The 23,896-nt window shown below is 43.4% G+C and overlaps 1 protein-coding gene across 2 annotated transcripts; it reads right to left on the bottom strand.

The window, feature by feature from the left end:
• Positions 1 to 1,152: 1,152 nt before the first annotated feature.
• On the bottom strand, positions 1,153 to 12,556 carry IFRD1 (interferon related developmental regulator 1). 2 transcript variants are annotated; one of them, XM_082280594.1, is made up of 12 exons: positions 12,250 to 12,556; positions 10,435 to 10,539; positions 9,406 to 9,487; positions 8,864 to 8,988; positions 8,406 to 8,563; positions 6,999 to 7,049; positions 6,726 to 6,904; positions 6,514 to 6,622; positions 4,417 to 4,551; positions 3,594 to 3,722; positions 2,590 to 2,685; positions 1,153 to 1,846 (listed from the first exon to the last, which is right to left on the bottom strand). In XM_082280594.1, the coding sequence occupies exons 1-12, from the start codon at positions 12,293 to 12,295 to the stop codon at positions 1,757 to 1,759; spliced, it is 1,305 nt and encodes a 434-aa protein (XP_082136720.1). In that variant the 5' UTR covers positions 12,296 to 12,556; the 3' UTR covers positions 1,153 to 1,756. The 2 variants fall into 2 exon arrangements, with proteins under 2 accessions (XP_082136720.1, XP_082136721.1); XM_082280595.1 differs by lacking the exon at positions 6,999 to 7,049.
• Positions 12,557 to 23,896: the final 11,340 nt, after the last annotated feature.

Here is a 23,896-nt window from a genome sequence, read left to right as displayed (position 1 = left end):
TAGAAGACATGCAGGTCACTCTGGGTGGCAGCCACAGTGGAACAGAGAAAAAGGCAACCACCTGCTTGGCTCCCTGCCAGGAAGTGCTGCAGAAATGCTGGGCAGGAAGCTATCAAAAGTGCCTGGCAAGGGACATCAAAGATGACTATGCAGAAGCCACAGGAGAGGCCAACAGGCTTGAGGGAACAGTTTAGCTCAAAGGGAACTGTCTTGGGCTGGGCAAGTACAGGCACACAACTTCACCTCATGCAAGGATCAGAAGTTTATTCGCCACTGGTGTGACACTGACAACATATGTTCATCATCATAAATTTCAGCTGAAGGCTTTGTGTAGTCCAAGAGATCAGTTTTATAAGCCAAACAACTTTGAACAGAGTGGATTATTGGGGGGGGTCGGAAGGACAGGGAAAGAGGGTAATGGAGAAGGTACAACTGATTAGTATCCATGGACTTTCTGGAATAGGTTCTGCTCTAACCAGAGACTGGGAGAGGAGAAAAAAAAAAAAACACCAAAAAAACCCCAAAAACAAACAAAAAAAACACCCCACAACCAAAAAAAAAAAAAAAAAAAAAAAAAAACCACACTCCACCCCAACCCAAACTTTCCCTTATCAGAGCAGGCAAGAGTTTTCAGGGGGGCGGTCTTGTTTTCAATGCAATGTTTACTTCATCTGGTGATAAACATTTAAAGAATGTTTATTCTAACAAGCACTCTTATATTCAGGTTCAGAAACTCCAGCTATCTAGGTTTTAGTCTTTATTACATAACACCCCCCCTTTCCCCCACTATTCCTAAGACAGTTTCTCAATTACAGAACCAGAAATTGAGAAGAGTAGTTTTCAACATGATGAACACAGGGTAGCTGGAATGGGTCCTCTAAGATAAACGACGTGTTTTGCAGCACCAGTACTAGAAAGCTTTTGACCATTGGAGAAGCAATGACAAATCAAGATGAGGCTGTTGTGCAGACCTCATGTATGAGACACCTTTAAAAAGCAAGGTAGACTTGCATGTAGCATCTACTAAAGCACTGAGAGTACCCCAAGCAGGTGTTTGAACCAGCAAATAAACCCATCCCTTTCAGCCTTTGGGGTTTTGGCAGTGCTACAGCTTTTCATTCATGGAATAATTACTTTTACACAGAGAGCAGGCAGTGAGAAACATCTTTATTCCAAAAATTAAATATTCAATTTCAGAACACAAGAATCTTGCTTTTATTTTACATGGAGACAACTATTTGTCATTCACTATTTGACTGCCAGTGGAAGTTACCGAACTTCACAGTCCCTGTCAGGATAAAGTTACACTTACATAGGAATTTCATTGTCCATCTACCACTGGAGAGTTTTAAAAAGTTACTAAAAATAATCTCACATAAACATGGTCATTTTTTCATATTAGCACATTCTTAACAAAACATTTAGTCAATGAATTACCTTACCTTTATATAAAGAATCCAATCTGACACATCGTATTTGACTACAGTTATCCACCCCACTTAATGTATCAGTTACAATATAATCGACCTTTGGAGCTAGTGGGGGGCTAACACAAGTGTTATAATGTATCCCTGCACCAAATGTTACATCAATCTATATACAGTGTATATGCAACTAAGCAACAACATGCATTATATTTACAGACTATGTAACAAACCCGTGCACAACTGCAAACTGACTACAGAAGTTAAAAAAGTCATTTAAATGTTACAAGTTCATTTTAATTATGAAAATTGAACCCTATTGAAAAGGGAGTCTAAAAAAATTCCCCCACATCTGCTCTTTTATCACGACATTTACTTCTAGCCTTTGTCCGAGCCTTGAATGCTGCAGAGTTGTACAAGTGCTACAAAATAAAAAAAGAAAAAAGAATTACATCGTGTCATAAGGCTTATGCCCTTCACAGATTTTTCATGTTACAAATGAAAATATCTTTTTATTAATCTTTGAAGTAAACTGGTAGGCCTTCTGAAATTTATAGTATGCTATCTTTGCACCAAAGGCTGATTTAATTTTTGCATATATATACACATGTATTTAAAAGAAACTTAGCCTGTATAAGGAAAGCTGAACTATGAGCAATTCTGGAAGCCAGTCAGTCTTGAATATCAAACAGATACCATGTAGGTTACATTTACCCCCAGATTAAACTTGGTAGCACCATTCCCCAAATTATATGCAGGATGAATGCATTCACAATCAACAGAAAAAAGTCAACCTCCTAGTGCCCATTTCACACTGCTGAGTTTGGGACACTGTCTTTAGAAAGACTCAATTTCCATGGTTTCCTGTAGGTGCCCCCCCCAAAACATGTATCTCTCAGAAGAGACCAAGTTTCACATGTGTGGAACATGAATCTGGTAGCAACCACATGAACCTTCAGGCCCCTTGGAAAAAACACAGTAGCAGACACACACCCAGTGGAAAATCTAAGAGCTCATAGATGCATACAAAGCTGGGTTTCATTCAGGATAATATGAGGCACTCTTAGAACTACAGTGAAAAGTGTAACAATGACAGCTTCTGAAGTGCAGGAGAAATGAATTAGAGTATGAAGTAAAGAAAATTCATTAAGGTTCAATAACCTACCCTTTCAAAACGGGATATCTTCATTGTTTTAAGAGTTGCAGCATCCAGCATTACTGGTGGACCAAGCTCAAACACATTCCGAAGAAAGTCATTTGACTAAACAAGAAACACAGATTTGTGTCAATTGCTGTTATCTTTTGCAATCAAGTCAAGAACACTTCCTCCTTTAACCAGAATAAGGCTAAAAGCGAAAACTGCCACCTTGAGAAGACAGACAGCCCCTCCTGCCTCCTTTGATATTTTTGTCCCAGCAAATGAGACACTGTTCTGTTCTACACAACAATGAGGCAGCTGAACAGACCTGTATAGTTTCCCAACACACCAGTTTTAAGATATCTGGCTGTGAAAGCAGTACTTGAAAAAACTGAAAAACATGCTACATGCCCTAGCTCCCTCAGTCACATAGAAATTCAACTAACACAGGACTACAGATTTTAACGCCATGATTATCACAGCAATTTGGCAGCATATACTCCTAAGGTAGAGTTCCTGCTTTTGCTACATATGTAAACAGATGACTAGTAAATAAGCAGTTCCCAGAACAGAGATAAAGACTTATGCCTTCTCTTCTGGAATGCTGTCATTATTGGGCTGCAAGTTGTGTTCATGATTTTTGACTAAAACTCTGCCCTCCTTTTACAGGCTTGCACAGGAAGGGTGGAGGCATGCAGCTTTATAGCAGCCAGACAACTACACCACTCTGCTGAAAGGGAGCATAAGGATTCAGGAAAAACCCTGAAGCTAGAAAGATACTCAGTTTAAATTTTTTACTTCTTGGAGAAGTCGATTACTAAGCCAGCACACCCAGGCTACAACTCAGCAGAAGCAGCTTACCTAGACCATTTCAGCTCACTGAAGTTATTTTTTAAGTGCTGTCTTTTAACACCTCAAATGCAAAGCTCATCATTTCCCTAAATTCTACTTGGGATTTTGTAATTCAGACTGAGTTACATCAAAGCCAGACAGGGAGCAACAGTCTGAGCAAGTGTCAAAGAGCAGCTCACCTGCAAATGATATTGCATCCCTGACCCCAGAATCTCCTTGAATGTCTCATAAGTTTGTTTTTTAACCCAGCAGTCAATATACATGCGCTCAGGTCCAAACTTCACCATCTCTGTAGGAAAGTCACGCTCCTATGCAAAAATCAAAGGAAACAACTTATATAATTTACAGTCTTTTGTACAAGGAATTTTATACACCTCAGTGAACTTTGTTATCACTGATAAATTTGGCACACCAAAGCCTTCCAAATAATATAGTATAAATATATTAAACACTGTATTTGATCATAAAGCAGATGCACACCTACAGTCAAATCTCATGTAGAATTTGAAGCTTATATTCTTCACTATCAGAAAGCTTTTCAAAAAACAAATGCTCAACTTTTATCTTCAAAATTACTTTAAGAATTGGACTTAGCCCCAGAAAAGCCAGTTCTGAGTGCAGAAGTCACCTTTAAGTCAGGCTGTAAACCTCATTTAGTCTCTACCTTACAAGTGTGAGTAGACATATTTGGGACAATGAAATACAATATGTGGTAATAGGTGACTCAGATCCTTCTACAGGCAGAATCTTAAAGGTGATTTCAAATCATGCCAAGCCTTCTTCTTAGCTTCCAAGATGTTTACCTATTCCAAGTGTCGTTCTACATTCCTAGAAAACCAGTTCTATTTCACACAAGTGATCAGACTGTGAAATCTCACTTAAAATAGTTTTTCCTGTTTCTTTCACTGAAACAGTACTTCTGTTTAATAGTAAAATTGTTTTCCCTAAATTTTACACTATGTATTTTTAAGGTCTAAATTGTATCTGGGACAAAAGAATCACCTCAACAGCCCGTAGAACATCTCTGAAGACAGATCGCTGCTTTCTTTTATCCACTTTGGCCCGGTGCTTGTTTCCATCAGTAGCCAGAGCTCTTAGTTTCTCTGTTAGAAGGTCCATATCTTCATAAAAGAAATCCTAGGTTAACAACAACAAAAATTTTTAGTGGTTTTTTTTTGTTTGTTTTATTTTCTGGCCTTAACCTCTTTCCCCACAAATAAGAAAATGGATCTCTTTTAAATTTTGGGCACATAGATCTCTTCAATCTCTTACTTTATTTAAAAAGACAGGGAGCACTTCTGCAGTTCCATTTGCAGCATTTAAGCCAGCAGGAACAAAGGCACAGCACCCAGTTTACCAGGAGGGGCACTAACAAAGTCTATTTTGGTAGTCAGCCATGTGAACCTGCCATATACACCTGCTAATCTGTTCTGCTCCGTAATTCCAAGGGACTCAAACTATCTAACAGATCTGCTGAACTACTCCTGTCAACAAGCTGAGAGCACATTAAGGTTGTTAGCACAGAATTCATGCTGCTGGAGGCAGATTGCGAGACACCATTAGACTGAGGGTATGGAATATTTAGATATAAGTCTTGTATGGAATGGGAAACTAGAAAGCAGGTTTGTTTTTTTAAATGCTTAACAAAACACTTAAAGTATAATATGTGCTTTACATGCATATAAATATTTTCTCCACTGCATTTAATAATTTGGCAGTAGTTCACCTGGACTAGTATGAATGTATGCATCCTTATGTAAAAACAAGTTTTTGTGGTTTGTGAGGGTTTTTAATATGAATGTTTTGTCGTGTCAACTGACTAGATTGAGTTCACTGCATGCTTTCTGAGAGGAACTGGTCAAAGGCAAATACAGTAAGTATTTTTAATCTGCACTGATCCAACAAGATCCTTGTTAAGGATCCAATGAGAATAATTTGTAATGATTAAAGTGGCATTTCCTCAATGAAGCAGAAGAGATTTGTAGTGAATGCAGTCTAGTTTGTTAGCACATTTTAAGACTTTAATTACTTGGTCAGCTTGACCAAATAAAGTATCAAGCTGTGGTCCCAATTTATTTTGCTCCTTTCAAAGCTGACTTCCATAGCCAAGACACTCAAATCACTGCTTGCACTTATACAGAAGCCTTAACATATTGTTTCAGATTATGCAGTGCTAGTGTGTCATGATTCCTGATTCAAATGAGTTATCTTTTCACTTTAGACAGCATTCTGGCAAAGCACAGCACTTTGATTGAGCTGAGAGTCCTTCAGACAACTCTCCCAAATTGCCATGCATAAGCAGAAGGAGGCTGTGTTCTTCTGAGCTGTCAAGAAAATAGTCTGAAAATTAATAAGGTATACCGAAGAATGTAAAGACAACTTTACCTGTGGACGAGCTAATGTTGAGCAGCTTGCACCTAATCCAATTCAAAAACAAGCTCCAAGAAATCTCACCAAACATAGTAATACTGGTATCTGTGCAAAATTTGTGCAAATTCTTTAAAAATCTCCTCCTTAAAGTGACTGCCTAGTTCTTAACTGACAAATAGTCAAATACTCTGAAACCATCATGCAATATGAGTTATTCTTCTCAAGTATTCTTACCTAAGAATACTGAAAAAACAATACTTAAGTCAACATGTTTTCCACCTGATGATAGGTTTTTGGCTGTGAGAGCAGAATTGTGCAGACTGTGAACTACTCAAACTTGTCTGCGTAAGCATCTGATGAGTGCTCCCACTACAGTAAACAATACTGTTTTATCCTGGAATCTCTGGAGATATTTTTTATCTTATTTTAAAAGCAGGTGTTGGATTTAGATTTTAAACCTTGCATTCCGTATTTCTAGTTGCTATTCAGTAGTATTTGATGCATTTTGTTATATTGGTCCTGTTTTGCAATATAGAAATTAAGTGTAAAAAATGATAGCTAGGAATTATTGCTATACCCACTTAGACTGGGACAGGCTCACTAAAAAGAACATAAACCATGGAATTATTTGCTACTTGTTGAGATCCAGGGTGCTATGCAACACAGGTTAAGTAATTTGTCTCATCATTGTCCTGACAAAAGAAGGTTTAGCTGTTGACATTTACTTACAGCATCTGTTTCACGTGCCAGTTCAAACAGAAGCGCTAGTGTTTCTCCAGCAGCTATTCTCATGTTGAGATCATCACAAGACAGCAGACTTGGAAGTTTATGCAAGTGCCTAAGGAGTAAGTTATATTCCATTAAGATCTAAATTTTGCTAACACTGTTTCATTGCATATAAACAGTCATTACAAATTCTGCTTTTCAAGAAAGATACTCACATTTCAATTTTCTTCTTCACTTCATTCATTGGACAAATGGTCAACAACAGTGTCCATGCTAAGAGAGCACTGACATGAAGCACAGTATTATGGGTACTCGATACACCATTAGTGTCTCTATCTCGCTGATAAGCCTTTGTGAAGATGTTTTCCAGGCATTCCATAGTAGAGTACAGTTCCTGTACAAGGCAAAAACATAATGGAAGTGGCTTAAGAGTCACACATTTTCATCCTGCCAGTTTATTACATCTCAAAGGTATCAATCATCCTCACCGTAATGTCATCAGTGACAATGAAACAACAAATCCCTAAGCAGGTTGCACACTAGACACAAAAGAAAAAAAAAAAGTCAGTATTTGACAATGTTACAGTTGACAAAACTTTCAAACTTCGGACCTTTGAAATTTAACATCTGAAGTAACAAACTTGAGATTAAGACCTTAGCAGAGTCTAGAAGTCTGCAACTCTGTTTAATTCAGCTTCTTTGTAATACTTAGCTCCCAATTCCCATCTACTCTCAGGATGATTTTACAACATATGCTACTCATAAGCCTTCATTTTCTCACGTATTATTATTTTAAAATAGCTTACAAAGCCCTTGAGAAAGCTACACATAACACTCTTTTCACCCAAAGATTTTAAATCTCACTAGGATTTAGCAGAAATTATGCTGACAAACAGTAATGAACATACAGTATTTATTCATGGCTGCAGGAAATATCTTCCCCTTCTGACCACTATTAAAATTAAATGGCATGAAAACTCTGCACTTTAAAAGCCTTTCCCGGAACTTTGCAACTTCTGCAGATCTGTTCCTTATGCCTCATATTCTACTCCAATTTCTCTTACAAAGAATAAGGAAAAAAACATTTGAAAGTGATGTTTGCACTAACCACACAGGACTCAAAACTACATTTAAACAGGACAAACTTTAATAGCTTTTGGTTTTTTGTAGAAATAACTGCTGTTGAACTAATACCTCCTTTTGCAGCTGACAGTATCTACTGTGCCATAGCTTGACTAGAATAGGAGTAGCCAGCCATGCAATGATAAAGGGAAGTTGGAGAATATTACTTAAATCTCTGAAGTTTGAGAAGAAGCAAAACTTTTGGCAGAGCTTTGGACAGTCCTCACTCACTATTTCAGGCATACCGCTGATGTACAGATGAGATGACTAGGAAAAAGTAACTTAGAAATACTTTTGGTAGTATGACTGCATTGTTTATGCAGTTCAGATGTGCTGTGATTTTACCATAAATAAATGTAAATGCTTAAGTAACATTTCTATGCTGTTTAAGAATAAAATTGATTTTCAAGAATAAAATAGAGTTAATACAGGAAGGTTATATCACTCAGTGGGAAAGTGGGAAATGTTTTCTAGGACCTCAACATCAGCCCTCAGAACTGCAGTAAGGAGACTGCAATACAGTGAGTTCAGACACTTGACAAAGTACTACATGTAACAGCTCTTTAAGAGGGCCCTAGGTTGAAGAAAGAATCACATTCAACCTTCAGGTGGAACTTTTTAAGCCAGTGAAAACTGCTATGCATCATTCAGAGCCTATGTCAACATTATGAATACACACTAGCGTGGTAACCTTTAGTTCTGGATTACACAATAGTGAACTGGTCAAAAGCAGCCCTCTGTCCCTGCCTGGCAAATAAACATTTCATACTTACAGCCTGTCTGGCTTGGATACTGGCTGTTCCATCACAGACAATCTTCTTCAGAACTGGACCAAGGGTCTTAAAAATCTCCTCGCTTTCAATTCCTGACCCCATCTGCACACACAGAAGGCACGCCAGTCCAGCAGCTGCACACTGTTCATCACTCTTACCTAGGGATTAACACAGTGATGAGCAATCACCTTTTGCATTGCTTTCTTCATTTAATCTTTATCTTTACAGATAAGTCTGAAAGCATGTAAGCAGAAATTCAGAAACCAACAGATACAAGACAATTTCAGTTAATTTTCTAGGACAGTTAAAATCTGACACCTACATTTAAAAAAAGGAATGTTACCTAAATTATTAAGCACTCTGTAAAGTACTAGAGAACATTCAAAATCTTAAATTCTTTTAAACAATGTGCTATTTCACAGGGATTATTACTTCCTAATAGCATGCATGTTAATTACCTTTCTTTATGCAGCGCTCAATGCTATCAGTTAGAGTCATTCTCCTTTCCATGATAAATTCATATAGTATTTTAGAAGAAAATGCACTTTTCAGACTTTCAAGGGCTGCCTGTCTCGTCTTGGCACTATTAGAAGAGAGAAGGAAGATGTCCTGAAACCAGCACACATCAGTTAAACCCCCACCTTTGCTTTATGGTAGTTTATATTTGTCTGCACTCAATAACAAAGTAACCCACAGAAGTACCACAAAGAAATTAAATGCTCTGAATTACTTCCTTACTCAAGGACAGCAGAATTTTGTTCAGAGAGAAAGTTCACAGTGGTACTGCAGGTTAGAAAGAGTCACTCTTCTTCAACATGTTACGAAAGTCTAACCCATCCAAAAAAATTGGTGGAAGGAAAAAGGTCTTTTTAGATCCAGAAGTCCTCCCCAGCATGAAAATCTCAGCAAGCATATAAAAAGATTTCATGTGTACTTTCCTTATTAAATCAGAGAAAGCAAGAGAGCAATGTATGAATGTGTTTCTTCAAGCAGACCATACCTCTTGTCCAATGTAAGATCAATAAATCCCTTCAACTTGTATTCTAAGTCTTCTTGAGTGGCTTCTTCATCAACTTCAGGCCCTAATCCAGAAGAAATAATTTAGTCCTACCGATACACATTTCATTAGCAGATACAGTAGATCCAACAAAATGGTTTTAACACTAATAAGAAAGCAGTTCAACACAGACAACAGCTACAGAATTGTTCAGTATTAGAGCAGCATAATGGTGTTAAACCTACTAAATCAGACTGCACCCTAAAATACTTTTATAAAAACTGGCTACTGATACATCTGCGCTGTTTCTAGATCTGCTTCTTACATGTGCCAAGAATGAATGAGGGAGCAATTCAGGTCTTACATGAATTTTCTCCACCTGATGACCATCAGCCAATCCTGTCAACAAATTTTCAGTCCACTGTGTCTAACCCTAGAGTACACCGAGGTGCTCACAGCTGATGCAGTGAGTTAAAGCAGCCTGTCCTATACGGCATCAATTCAGATACCTCTGCAATAGGAGCTCAGCTAAGAACAGAACATACCCAGAAATGGCTCCCTGCCTTATCCCCCTGTAGCAGGCTTTCAGGCCTCCTCCTCCCAATAAAATGACAGTAGAGCAGTCCAGGTTGCAAAGATGGTAAAGGAGACAAAGCACAAATCTAGCTCAAAACAGGCAAATGTGACTTTTCCCATCTTAAACTCTTCAGCAGTTCTTACTGCTTCAACTACCTGTTATGAAAACCCATGTCTTATAATACACCTTAAAATTCTTACTGTCTCTATATCAGCACTCCATAATTGTAATAGAAAAGAGCCTCATAGTTTTACAAGGCTCATGAAACCTAGAGTATATTCTTACCAAACAAAACCAATAGCCACCAGATTAACCATCATAAAGTGTTAATGTAATGTCATTATTTTGTTACTGCTACTTACAGTCTACTACTTAAAACTACTACATCAGAACTACTAAACCAGCTCAGTTTTACATTTTTAAAAAGATGAATAGATATAAATGAAAGAATTTACCATCCTCAGTGAAGCTAGCAGGATCACTGAAGCCACTGCAGTGGCTCATAGTTTCAATTGAAGCATCTTCATCACTAAAAGGCTGCACATTTCTGGGCTGACCACCTTAAGGAAAAATGAACACAATAATTTGGTCATTTTTCATACAGAAAGGGAAAATCTGAGCACCAAAAGTAGAGCTGAATCTCCCAGCAGATTCACTCTCCCTGACCCACCCACAGCAAGAACATTCCCATCTTCTGCTGGTTCCTTTAGTCCCCCCTATTCTGAAGATTTAGTTGGCTTTGTCCTGGAAGACCATTTGTGAACAGTGAGGAAGGGCCCACCTAGTATTGGTCCAATTCCTACTCCAGATGTTGGCTGAATTCCTACTGTAAATTTAGGATCTTTCAACAATCAACTTCATGTTAACGCAGTTTTCTGTGACTATACTTTAAAAATAGGTCTATGTTAATTTAACTGTTAGAATGAGCTACCTAAAAAAACTGCCATACAGTCTTTATTTTTTAATTTTGAGGAGCTTCAACACAGTTCTAAGTTAAACCTTTAGGCAAACATACATTACCCAGTGCAATGCAGGATTCATGGGATTAAGTATAGTATGTGCAGCATCAGCAATGTCCAACTCTTTTAATACTGAATTAAAAGTATACAACCCAGAACATCAAATGCTTCAACAGCGAATAAAAGTTTTCCCTCTTGGGACCAAGAAGGCCTTGGTGCAGCAACTTCAGACTTTTTGAATATAGCAGTATTTTTACCAGTGTTCACCTCTCTTTTCACATCCATTATTTCTCCAACAGTTCCCAAAAAATCATTTACAGAACTCTGAATTCTGTTCTTTCAGCTAATTTTTTGTGGCACGATTGGTTCTAAATTATTTAGAAGGTTACACACAGGGCTTACCAGCTTCAGGGAGGCTCCCTGACTACCAAGACCCATAAAACTATTTTTATCTAGGCAGAATCAACCTTCAGTTGGATCTGTGTCCAAGAGCTTTCCAATGAAGTTAGTCACACTCCGGAAGTTTTGCTGCTTTCAGCTGTAGCCAGTTGTATCATTAACCATAACCCAAAAAAACCCCACCAACGAATGCATGAGCAAAGAAAGTTGGAAGCTCAGACCTCTGACATGGCCACCTTCTTACTTCTGCTAATTCAAACAGGGAACTTCAACACAAGTGACAAGAACGACAACAAGCCCTTCACAAACTAGAATAACAGCAGTTGCAGAAACACCCCAAAAATTGCTCACTTCCTGAAAAACTGGTATTAGAAACCGAGGCTGCCCATCGCTATGCTAGCCTGAAGTGAAATTTCTCACCACCCCGCAGAATCTCCGTTCTGCCCAAGCATCAACACTTCAGACACGCGTATTCTGCATCTGTATGAAGACTGTTTATTTTATAATATCCTATTTTAGGCTAAGAATAAGGGATTTTTTTAAAGACACAGCAGCCTTTCGGGGCACAGCAAGGTGGCACACAGCCACACCAGCTGGCGGTGGTGCGGCCCGAGCCGCCGCTGCCCTGGGGCGCTCCCGTCGCCGCCGCCGGCGCCAGCGCGGCCGCGCCCGGAGCCCCCCCGCTCCCCGGCGCATGCGCGCAGCGGCGTGAGGTGGCGGTTTCAGGGACGGCTCCTGTCACCCGCCCGGCCCCGGCCCGTCCAGCCAGAGCCCCGCGGCCGCGCCCGCCTCGCTGCTCACCCCCACCGCCCGCGGGGAGGCGGGGCACCGCCGGACGGGGCGACCCTCCTGCGGCCACGGGAAACGCCGTCTAGACCCCGCTCCCCCGCCCGCCGGCCCGGCCGCGCTCACCGGCTCCGCGCTGGTGGTTGCTCCCCCGCTTCTTAGGCTTGGGCATGGTCGCAGCGGCGCTCGGCTCGGCTCCCGCGGCCCCTCTCCGGGTCTCGGTCTCTCTGCTCCCCCCCGCCCGGGAATCAGCGACAATCAGCCGATAGAAGAGCAGGAGCGCTTTTTACTCCAACGCCTCTGCGAGGCTGACTTCTCGGGCCGGGGCAGCGGAGGTGATTGGCGAGAGCAGGCAGAGGGCGAACCGGCGGCGAAGGCAGAAATCCCCGTGGAGGCCCGTGAGCGGAGTCGATGCATCTTTCTCCTCTCAGACACCCGGGGCTAAAGGCGCGGAGGGGGCGCCGGAGCGGCTTTTATAGCCCCGCCGGGCTGCGGGGGCGGGGCCGCGCTTCACCGCAGCCAATGGCCGGGCGTTGCGACGGCGGGCCGGTGACTCAGCCGCGCGAGCTCGTGACGCGCTCGCGCTGCTGCGCAGTGGCGGGCTGGGACGTCAGCGGCGCCTCGCGCGCCACGCCGCGGTGCACGCCGGGAGCGGCTGGCCGCAGGGGCGGGGGCGGCGCTGGGGGCGTCTGAGGCCGCGGGGGGCGGGGACAGAGCGGCCCCGGGTGCCCGGCGGGGCCCTCCGTGCCCGGTGGGCTCGGTTTGCGGCCCCGGGTGCCCGGCGGGGCCCTCCGTGCCCGGTGGGCTCGGTTTGCGGCCCCGGGTGCCCGGCGGGGCCCTCCGTGCCCGGTGGGCTCGGTTTGCGGCCCCGGGTGCCCGGCGGGGCCCTCCGTGCCCGGTGGGCTCGGTTTGTGGCCCGGCGCCACGTGCGCGGCTGGCTGTGGGAAGGGCGAGCTCGGCTGGGCTATGTGGAACTCTGTGGGCGTGCGGGGCCGTCGCCGGCACTACTCGCCGTGTAGGCGGGGAATGCCGGAAGGATTCACAGAATCACACAATGGTTTGGTTTGGAAGGGACCTCTGGAGATCATCCAGTCCAAGCCCCCTGCCAAGGCAGGGTCACCTGGAGCGGGTGGCACAGGAGCGTGTCCAGGTGGGGATTGAATGTCTCCAGAGAGGGTGAATCCATGATCTCTCCCTGCGCAGCTTTTTCCAGTGCTCTGCCACTGTAAAGTGTTTCCTCGTGTTGAAGGGGAGCTTCTTAAGTGTTAGTGTATGGGCTCTGCTCCTCGTCCTGTCACTGGGCACCACTGGAAAGAGCCTGGCACCATCCTCTTGGCACCCACCTTTGAGATATTTATATGCATTAATGTTATCCCTCTCAGTGTTCTCTAGACTAAACAGGCCCAGCTTCCAGTCTCCCCTCATAAAAGAGATTCTCCAGACCCCAAATGGTCTTTGTGGGTGTCTGCTGGACCCTCTCCAGTAGCTCCTTGTCTTTCTTGTACTGAGGAGCCCAGAACCGCAGTGTGCCTCTCGCTTAAAAACAGATATGTAGGATAGATGCTTTATTCTTTCATAGCAGATTTTCTTCCACATGCAGAAATGGGTTTTGTCAATTGCATCTTCCAATTTAGAGACTTGTATTTTATGTTTTTTAATGCAAAATTGATTTTTTTTAATGTTCTCTGCTAAATGTCAACTAACTAACTAACTAAATTAATAGAAATACAATAGCTTTCCTGTCCACCAAACAGATTGGTTTATGTTTCTGAGCAGTGAATGTTTGTGAATGCTCACTGATACGCCATATCAGAACTGCAGTGTTTGAGGAAGGGATGGCAGTTTTGCAGAACGTGCTGAAAGGTTACATAACACACAATAGTGATTACACTGTTGGAATTCTGTTGTGTACAAAATGTATTTACACTGACTTCCAGAAAGGTAAACATTCATAACAATTCTCTATATATGCTACATAAACAACAAAGTATTTAGTGACCCATTTGTGCATTCTGGGTTGGGAAATGCTGGAAGTGTCTATTTCTAGAAAATGGTAGCTGGCTCTACCTGAGCCCAATGTTTTGCACTGCCGCGCAGCATGAGGCTCCTGGCTAACAATTCTTTGGGCATGGGAGGTTCAAATTTCTGAGAAGGCTGTTCAGGCATCCTGTTTAAGAAGAGCAGAGAAAAGACAGAAGTCAGTATATACTGCATCTATACAGGACAACACAAATGTCTCAAGGGCAGTAGTTTTTCTCCTTCAGGATGAAATGTTAGAACAAAGGACAGCCTTCCAGGTAAGTCGGCAGAGGAGTGGCAATTAAATGCAGAAGGCATAACTACTCTTGAGTACATAAGGCAATATTAGAACAAGGGAGCAGCACTGGACATGCTGCAGCACCCAATAGGAGCCAAGCAAACTTGTATGGTGGGAGTATTTGAGCTGCAAGATGCCAACACCACCTGAGTGAGAGCAGCCATGTCCTGACAATTTCCTGTACGTTCACCCTTTTAATATACAGATTGATCTCAGGGGGTGCAGGCTGACTGGCCTCGACTGAATTGAAATTGCTGCCTTCCTGCTGATAGTCCTGTCTCACAACTGCTGTCTGAGGCTGCCAGCAAGGATTGGGTTTAGTGCTGAAATCCTTGCAGATATGACAGTCTGAATAACATGCCGAACTATGCCTGTCCGTGTGGCAGCTCAGGTGCAACACCAGTGGTACCTCATGGTGGAGTTTGAAGAATTAAGTGTCGTAGCCCTTGTATGCTTGAAGATGTTCTCGCTAGGAGAGATCTCGCCCTGGAGAGGGAGAGGAGGGAATGCTGCAGATGAGGTGGGAAAATTAGCATCTAAAATATGAAACGCTGTTGCCAGACTTAGACAATTAAAATAAGTTACAAAAGGTGACAAAAACAGAGAACTTGCGGCTTACTTTGGGTTTGTGACCACTTTGCATTTTACTGGGGCTTGTGAAATACGATGTCTCCAGGTTACTGAGATTCCCTGGTTATTTGACCAACAGTAAAGTGAGGTCACACAAGAGGAGTTGTGTTACACTGCTCAGTTTTGCTGTCTGTCTGTGACAGAACAGACTCTTTGTCTCAATTGCTGACTTCTTGCCCACTCTCCTGATTTATCCTATTGGCAGGAATGCATGGCGCCAGTAGGCTGGCTCAAGACAGATTTCTAACAAAAATCTTTGGCTAAATGCAGAGTGACATGGTGCCGGCAATCTGTGTTCCTATTGTCTGGCTTGTGCTGGAACTGCTGGTGTCAGGGGTGTCACAGTCCCTCTGGCACCGATGATACCAGGGGTAGGTGAGAGGTGACATCTTTTGGAGAAAAGTGTTTTATGTAGTTGCAAGGCAAGCTGGGAGTGGAGTGTGATAGTAAGGCATGCATGGCAGTGGCTTCACTAGCAAGTACCACAGCACCCAAACAAGAATAGCAAAGCAGTTCTAGTGGTGACTAGAAGTTCAGCCAAGAGTACAGATCACCAGTGACAATCCCAGTGAACATAGTGACAAGGAGATCTGAGGTCAAGCCAGAAAAGTCAAGTCAGTGAGTCAGGATCAGATCAGGTTCAATGACAATAACCAGGACCAACCAGCCACCAGTCTGGTCATCATCAGACAAGCCCACAGTGATGGGAAGGATCCAAGATCAGCTCAGGTGGGTCAAAGTCTGGATCAGTGTGTGTGGCCAGGCAGAGTCATACCCGTGACATAGTTCAGGCAAGAAATGAGGAGAGTTCTTCAATGTAGGCACCGCTTTTGAGCAAAGTAAGTGGCCCTCACTCCTTACAGCTCTTTCTCACGTAGCAGTCTAATCCAAGGTCACTCAGCTGCACCTTGGCAGAGCTGCCTTTGAGCACAGGCAGCTTAATGCTGACTAAGGCCCCAAGAAAAGGTCTAATTAAGAACTCCACCCAGCTGAGGGACATACATGTGTGACTGACTCAGTTTATGTGGTTTAGGATTTGTATGCCAGAGTTTATTTTAAAGATGTGTAAACAATGATAATTTACGACCAACTGAAGGTATGGCCAGACGTATTCTCTGTACACTGTTAAATGCTGTAAAGAAGTCAGAATTGAGGGAATCATATGGATCCTTGATTCATATGTCTGTATTTTCCTCCTCGTTTGACACAATGCTCCTGTTATCTTTGCATACAAAATTCTTTGGATTTTCTTTTTCCTTTCTGCTGGTCCTTAGGACATGACTGTCTTTGAACCCAGAAGAGGATCCCAGGCTCATGCAAACCTGAAAAATGAGCCATGCTAAGGCATTCCCTGAACAAATACTGCAAAATGTCTGTGTTTTTAGTGACCTACCAGAACTGACAGGCCTTCAGAGTGTGTGCCTGCTAGCAGTGCCATGGTCCTCTCTCTGGAACACTTAATGCTACAAATGCTGTCAGCACTGACATGTAGTCACACTGCCCAAAATAAATTGCTGTGATAAATTACAGCCACAGCCCCCTCAATTCTGGCTACTGTTGCTACAGTGGAATGCTTGCTTGGGGGCTGACTTGACTGCAGGCAAAAGAAACTCATTCATTTCCTTTGCATAGGTAGGGCACCTGGTCTTGTGTCGTGGAAGAAAAACTAAGACTTAGAAGGGAAAGCTCATGTGAGGTCTTCACTGGGAAGGTGCTCAGATGAAGGCATGTACTTCTGGGTATACATGCAAGATGTATCTGATCAGTTCCCACAGAACTCCTCTTATTTCTGAGATAGCAATTGCAAGTGACATGAATTTTTAATGGAGAGCAGTAGCCAAGAGCTGCAGCTTTTTTTCGCTTTGAATGCTGGAATACATATTGGAGGCCTAAGCAGTTCCTGATATTTCAGGAGTATTACACTGTAGTAAAAAATACACAGCATCCGTGTTGGAGGTCCTTTCAGATTTCTTACATTATTTACCTCTTGTCTTCTTGTTTATATTTTGGAAGCCTGGCCAGTTGTGGTCCAAGCACGTCCAAGAACCCCAAGTCCAGAATAAAATAAATGTGATGGCAGGCTCACTACTAGAGTCACTATTATTAGTTCCTGAGGGAGTTTTGGTCTTAGTTGAAGGATTAACTTCAGACACTGAGGGGAGGTCATGGTGTCTATAGGTGGCTGAAGTCCAAAGCTGTAAGGTGACACATAAACAGGTCATACTTTTTTCTCTAATTTCAGCAGCCCTGTGTGTATGGACACACAGAGGACATTTTGAAGGGAAAAGAAAGCAGTCAGGAAAGAAGTTCAATTGTTTATGGTGAGCAGATGGATTTAGCAAGTCTGCCTGCTGAGACAGAGGCGTGACTGTGCAAATCAGGCAAGTTCTTAGTGGTCACAGAAAAATCTCCACAGCCTTGGTACTGTTTATATTATATATATGGTGCTAGAGGCATATATTGTGGTCAAATTCCAATCCTTTTTAAATTAACAATTTCTGCAGTAGAGAATATGTGGACTTTAGGAAACACTGTGTATTTATGCAGCTGAGCACATCCTCAGTGGCACACTACCCAGGCTTTCCACAGCCAGGGGTTCCAGCTACATTCATACTCCAGATATTTTGTCTCCTTTTATCCAGATTATACTGACACTTACCTCCATTTTTACCTCCATTGTGTACACTTACCTCCATTTTTACCTCCATTGAAGGCAGATCCTTCACTCCATATATATGATTTATTCATGCCAAGCTTTCTTGGATCTCAGTAAGAATTTTTCCTGGTAAGTCATGAAGAAACAATGCATACTTAAGATCTCTGGTACATATGCCATTATTAATTTCATGTCTAAATTTGGTTACCTGAACTTCGACTGTCACTGCCAATAGCAACTGACCACAAACATTAGCCTGAACAGTAACGGCATTACAGAGCAACTGTGACCCCATGGAAAAAGAAAGATAAGACTCTGTCAAACATAAAGCCCTTGCAAACATTTTGCAATAGCTAACAAGATTTTGTTGGAATAAGGATTAGCACATTTTTTTAAATAAAAAATGTATATGACTCTATATTTGTCTCTATTGTTTCTTGTGGGGCAAGCTTTAGCAAACAAACGATTTAGAATAATAAATGTAATTGCTATTGTAAAACTGTGTCATAAAATCATGTATGTCATGCCTCTTAAGGCCTTGTATGTTGTCACTTTGTGTCTTGCTTCACTTGGTTCTCTGCCTTTTGCAAAATTTTGTGTTTCCTAATATCAACCACTAACTTAATGCTAAGTATTACCCAGGAAAATCACTACTTTCTGCTATTCTGAAATGAAATATATATATAATTTTAGACACAGGCTCAGATTTAAACATAAAATTCAAAATTACTTCTATCCTTCCAAATTATTTTCAAAATACCAGGGTTGCAGAGAATTAGGGGACTGTGACACAGCCATTCCCCAGCATGCAATACAATAATCAGGAGTATACATCTTGTTTCTCTTAGCACATGTTACTATTGCATTAGAATGCTGTTGACCCAACTGGTTAGCCAATATCAGTGTAGAAGAATCTGATATATCTCTGTTTCTGCCACATTATTTTTTGGCAATTTGCATAGAGGCTCATTCCACTGAAAATTAGGAAGGGTTAAATAGCAGGAGACAATGCTCCAGTCTCATTTCTGCCAATGCTCCTGCCAAAATCCTTCTATGCTTGCATTCCCATGTCCTCTTCTATCTGTTTGCCAGGCCCTTGGCTGTGCTCTCCCACCCTTTTGGCAATACACAGCTGCGATCGATAGTCCGCGTTTGTATTTGCTGGACACTTTTAACTGTGTGGTTCAAGCACTTCAGGTTGTACGTGGGGCTGCTCCATGGACAATGAGTTTCTGTTGCTGCAACAACCATAAAGTGGAAAGATGCTGGCTTGCCTAACTTGCCATCAGCTGTACACCCTACTGCACACACTACCTGTGCCAGTGACAACTAGGAACCTGCTGATAGCATTTCTGTTCCTTCTGAACAGCACCTTGCCCAGTATTTGCCCATCACTTAGGAGAGCTGGCCTCCCTTGCCTTGGGCAGGAAGCATTTTTCTCAGTTTGCTGAGTGTAGGTCAGCTGCTCAGCTGTAGCTGTTCTTGGTTTTGGTCTTGAGCAATTCTGGTCCCAGGAAACAGACTTTCCAGTCCTTCCCCTTGATGCAGATAGAGAATTGTTGAGAGTCTTTCTGAAGAATGGCTAAAGAGCAAAGGTCATGATAACACAGGAGGCTTAGAAAAGATGCAGACACTGAGTCCTTGAGCAAGAGGTTGCATAAATAACAGTGTGCATTCAGATAAGAAAGAAGACAGAAACCATATGGAAGAGAAAGATAAGACCACCGTGTTTGTAGATCCCACGGAATAGCTCCCACCAATGAGGAGCTCAACTTTTGCAATATGTATGAGCTAATTAAAGGTACTATAAGTAAGTGTAGTTTTGAAAAATAAATCGAGACTTGCTGAACATCATGCCTTGAGTGCTTGTCTCCCGCGACTCCACCCAACATCTGGCGCCCGAACAGGAGAAGTTGCCCTAGCCTTATGTGACGGGGGAGTTGCGTTGGGGTCGGGTCCCGCAGCTAGACGGACGGCGAAAGAGGTCTCGTATACTGCAACGATTTCCTCCGCGCCCGAGCGACCGCACAGGCGGGCTCGCCGATACGTGCTGCCGAAGCCTGGAGGGGCTAGCAACGGTACCGACGTAAGTATGGAAAGGCAAGCAGCACAGGAACTTTTCAAGGCTTTTTTACTTAAGCGTAATTTTAAAGGGATTGATCTTGATAAAGACCTCCCCGCTCTTTTAACGCATGCGCGCTCTTACGGTTTTTTCACTGACCCCCACTCCATTCATGAATTAAGTCAGTGGCGCGCGTATAGTGATAAACTTTGGGATCTTGTCTTAGATGACGATAAGCCAGCTAAAAAGATAGCTAAACTATGGAGAGTTGTTTATAATGAACTTTTAATGGTACAAGCAGAGTAAAGGGCAGCAGAAAAAAATTAAGGCAGTCCATGATAAAAACCGTAATTACGATTCTGCTGCTTCCCTTTACTCCGCTGCCCCTAACCCCCCCACCTTTGCTACAGTCGAGGTTCCGCCTGAGGCATTTGCCTCCGGCCCGGCTTCACACTCACCCTCTGCGCCCCCTGATCCTCCCCTGCAGTCCCCGCCCCCGTCCCCCTCGCAGCAGCCGCGGCAGCCGCAGCAGCCGCCGCCGCCGCAGCCGTCTGTTCCTCCGGATCGCTCTCGTTCGCAAAACCCTTTCCTAAGCCATGAGCCTGTCCCTGGGGCGGATTCTGACCTCGCGGAGGCCATGGCCAAGGGTCATAGAGAGCTGTGGGCAGCTCTCGCTCGTGACGGTTTGCATAAAGGCGATGCAGAGATGCTAGCGGCTGCCCAGGAAAGCTTGGCTTTCCCTGTTCTGTTTGTTCCTAATCCACAGGGAAGCAATATTGCGCAAGTTACTAACCTCGACTGGAAGCTGTTAGCTCAGCTACGAGCAACGGTGGGGAATTACGGTGTCACCAGTGAACCAGTTAAACAGATGCTTGATTATATTTTTAACGCTTTTACCCTTCTTCCTGCTGACATTAAAGGCATTACTAAGCTCATGTATACCCCGCATCAGCGACTGCTTTTTGAGGCTCGCTGGAGGGAGGAGGCAGCTGTTAGTGCAGATCTCGCTAGACCCCAGGGAGATCCGTTAGCAGATATCACTGTAGATGAACTACTAGGACAGGGTCAACATATGAGGGTTGAGGCTCAGGCTGCACTAGGCCCTGCTAAATTGCGGGAAGCTATAGCAGTTGCTAAGAAAGCTATGGATAAAGTCCGAGCCCCGGGTGGGATCCCTATGTATATGAACATTAAGCAAGGCAGAGAGGAATCTTTAGGCTCTTTTGTTGACAAAGTTATGGAAGCCATCTCAAAAGCTGGGGTTCAAGAGCATATGCATGACCCGTTACTTAAGCAATGCCTTTTACAAAATGGCAATCAAGCCACCCGTGCCCTCATTACTTCCACCCCAGGGGATTGGACTGTCCAGCAGCTCCTAGAAAAGGCTGCTACCATGCCCACTGGCTCTCAGCTGTTCTTAGCACAAGCCTTAGCAAAATTAGGTGAAGGGCTTAAAGAACAGGCTATTAGCTCTCAAAATCAGGTAATGGCAGCCCTTGCTCCTCTCCAAGCGGCAGCAGCACGTCCCCGCCCAGCTCCAGGTGGCCGCATGAAGTGTTATCGCTGTGGGACACTCGGTCATATTCGTCGCGAATGTACAGCCGCAAGAATTTAGCGACCCAGCGCGAACAGCGGCCGCGCGACGACACAAGTAACCGCTCCAGCACCTCTACCTGTCCCCGCCCAGCGACAAGCGGAAGTCTCGGCCTGGACCTGGCAGCCTCAGTAGATACCGAGTTGCTAACATCAGAAATCCATCGCATTCCCACTGGTGTCATCGGACCTGTGTACATTAATGGCCAAGCTATGGGAGGACTTATTGTAAGTCATTCATCTGCAATTACAATGGGACTCCTAGTAGAGACTGGTCTTGTTGATGCTGACTCCGCTAGAGAAATTTTTATTTTAGCACATACCGATTATCCTCCCGTTAAGATCCCGGCAGGACAAAAGTTAGCACAACTAGTACCATTACCACATCTGGCTTCAAGCATTCCGCCTGTTTGTGATGCACCTAGGTGTCAGCCAAGTCCTGGCTCTACTGGATCTCTGACCTTACTCACTATTGATCTCACCTCCCGCCCACGGAAGCGTTGTCTCCTGCTGCATCAGGCAGAGTCCATCACCTTGGAACCTATCCTCAACCCCCGACGCCCATGCCTTGGGTGCGCTACAAAGACCCCAAGACGGGACTTTGGCAGGATCCTGTAAAAACCTTGTACTGGGGAAGAGGTTACTTATGTGTGTCCACTCCGACAGGTCCCCTATGGGTTCCGGCCAAATAGACTAAGCCTGTTGTCACTGATGAGCAACCCACAACAGAAGAAGAAAAGAAGGGTACAGAGGAAGATCTCACAGATCCTGCAGGAAGTTGAGCAGCGGTTTTGCATTACCTTCCTTGTGGACTCTGAACAGGAGATAGAGGGTTATCTCCTCCCACATTTGCAGAGACACTTTTTGCGCTTTTGCCAATCTGCTTGCTTTGCATGTAATTGTAACAATCATAAGGCGTGGGTAAGATTGCTTTGCGGAGGCTGTAATTTACAGTGGTGGGTCCACCAGCAACATCTATCAGAAGGGTTTTGGTGTCAGTCTTGCAGTTTTCACTGGCACCGTGAGACGGCTCAAGGAGCATTAGTACAACTCACAGGCAAAAATATCATTGACAGTTTGCAATTAGTTGAAAATCTTGAAGATCTGCGGCTAAGAGAATTAGAGTGGTCAGTACAGCATTTAGCAAAAAAGATCTTAGCCGATAGCTACTCTGTAATTTTGCAATCCTCGTGCCAACCAAATATCGGGGTCCCCATTCAGTGGCAAGTTGACCCAAGAAAGTGGGATCATGTTTGCCGGCGGTTTAAGCATCGTGCTGCTAATCGCAGGCTCAGTAATGGGTCACCCCCTTTCCTATCCTCCTAAGGTGTTTGACCCTAGAGATAATATCTGGGTCTCCTTGGCACGTGAATTGAACACCACAACATTCTGTGCCTCCTTAGCCACACCCAGTACCCCATTTTTGACATGCTTAGTTGGAGTACCACTAACAGATAATACATGGCGTAACTTCGTAATCGAGACCCAGAACCAGTTCAAAATTATTAGACCATTAAAATCCACAATGAATATTACCGCTGGCCTACTGAAGTATGATAGCTGGGATGATAAACTCCCGGTGGGCCCTGAGCCACAAGAGATAGAACTAGTTGATTCTCTTAACGCTACAGCCTGTATTTATATTAATAGTTCACGTAATTTATGCCAAGAGGGCAGCCTTAATGGCTGTCGACTGAATGAATCCAACCCCACCTTGATTTATCCTATTGGCAATGCTTCACAGTGGGATTTAGAATGGTGCAACATTACCGTGAGAAATCGATCTCTTGCAGCCCCTGGAACGTTTTTCCCTCGAAAGTTACCCAGAGGGTTTTTCCTAATTTGTGGGAATCGTGCCTGGTCAGGTATTCCATCCAGGCCTGTAGGTGGGCCCTGTACCTTTGGCCAACTGAGTCTTGCACTTCCACAGCACCATCCTAATGCTACACACCGAACACAATGGCAGAGGTCTTTAACAGAAACTATAACACCTGAATGTCAGGATGACCTCACGCTATGGAGCAAATCAGAAGTGCTTTTTACCTCCCTTTTTGTTCCTGGTGCAGCTGCGGCACGAGCCCATCGTCACTTAGAAAAACTGGCATGTTGGGTAGTTAAACAGGCAAACGGTACCAGCCGAGTGTTGTCTGAACTTGCAGAAGATCTGAGTTCAGTCCAACACGCCCTGCTTCAGAATAGAGCAGCTATAGATTTTCTACTCTTAGCCCACGGCCATGGCTGTGAAGACTTTGAAGGAATGTGCTGTATGGATCTTGAGGATCATTCTAAGTCCATCCACGCCGAAATTAAGAATTTGATTGAACACTCCCAAAAAATAAAAAAAGACTCCGGATTTTTCGGATTAGAAGGACTTACAGAGTGGATGGGCTTAGAAGGATGGATGAAAAGTGTGATTAAATCCTTAATGTTGTTGCTAATAATTGTTTTGCTTGGTTTACTTATGCTTAGCTGTATAATGTCATGTGTAAAAAATTTAATTTCGAAGTCAGTCAAT

Source organism: Coloeus monedula, assembly GCF_965178545.1.
Source record: "Coloeus monedula genome assembly, chromosome: 4".
In the NCBI taxonomy this organism is placed as follows: domain Eukaryota; kingdom Metazoa; phylum Chordata; class Aves; order Passeriformes; family Corvidae; genus Coloeus; species Coloeus monedula.
This window is presented reverse-complemented; position numbering and strand designations above follow the sequence as displayed.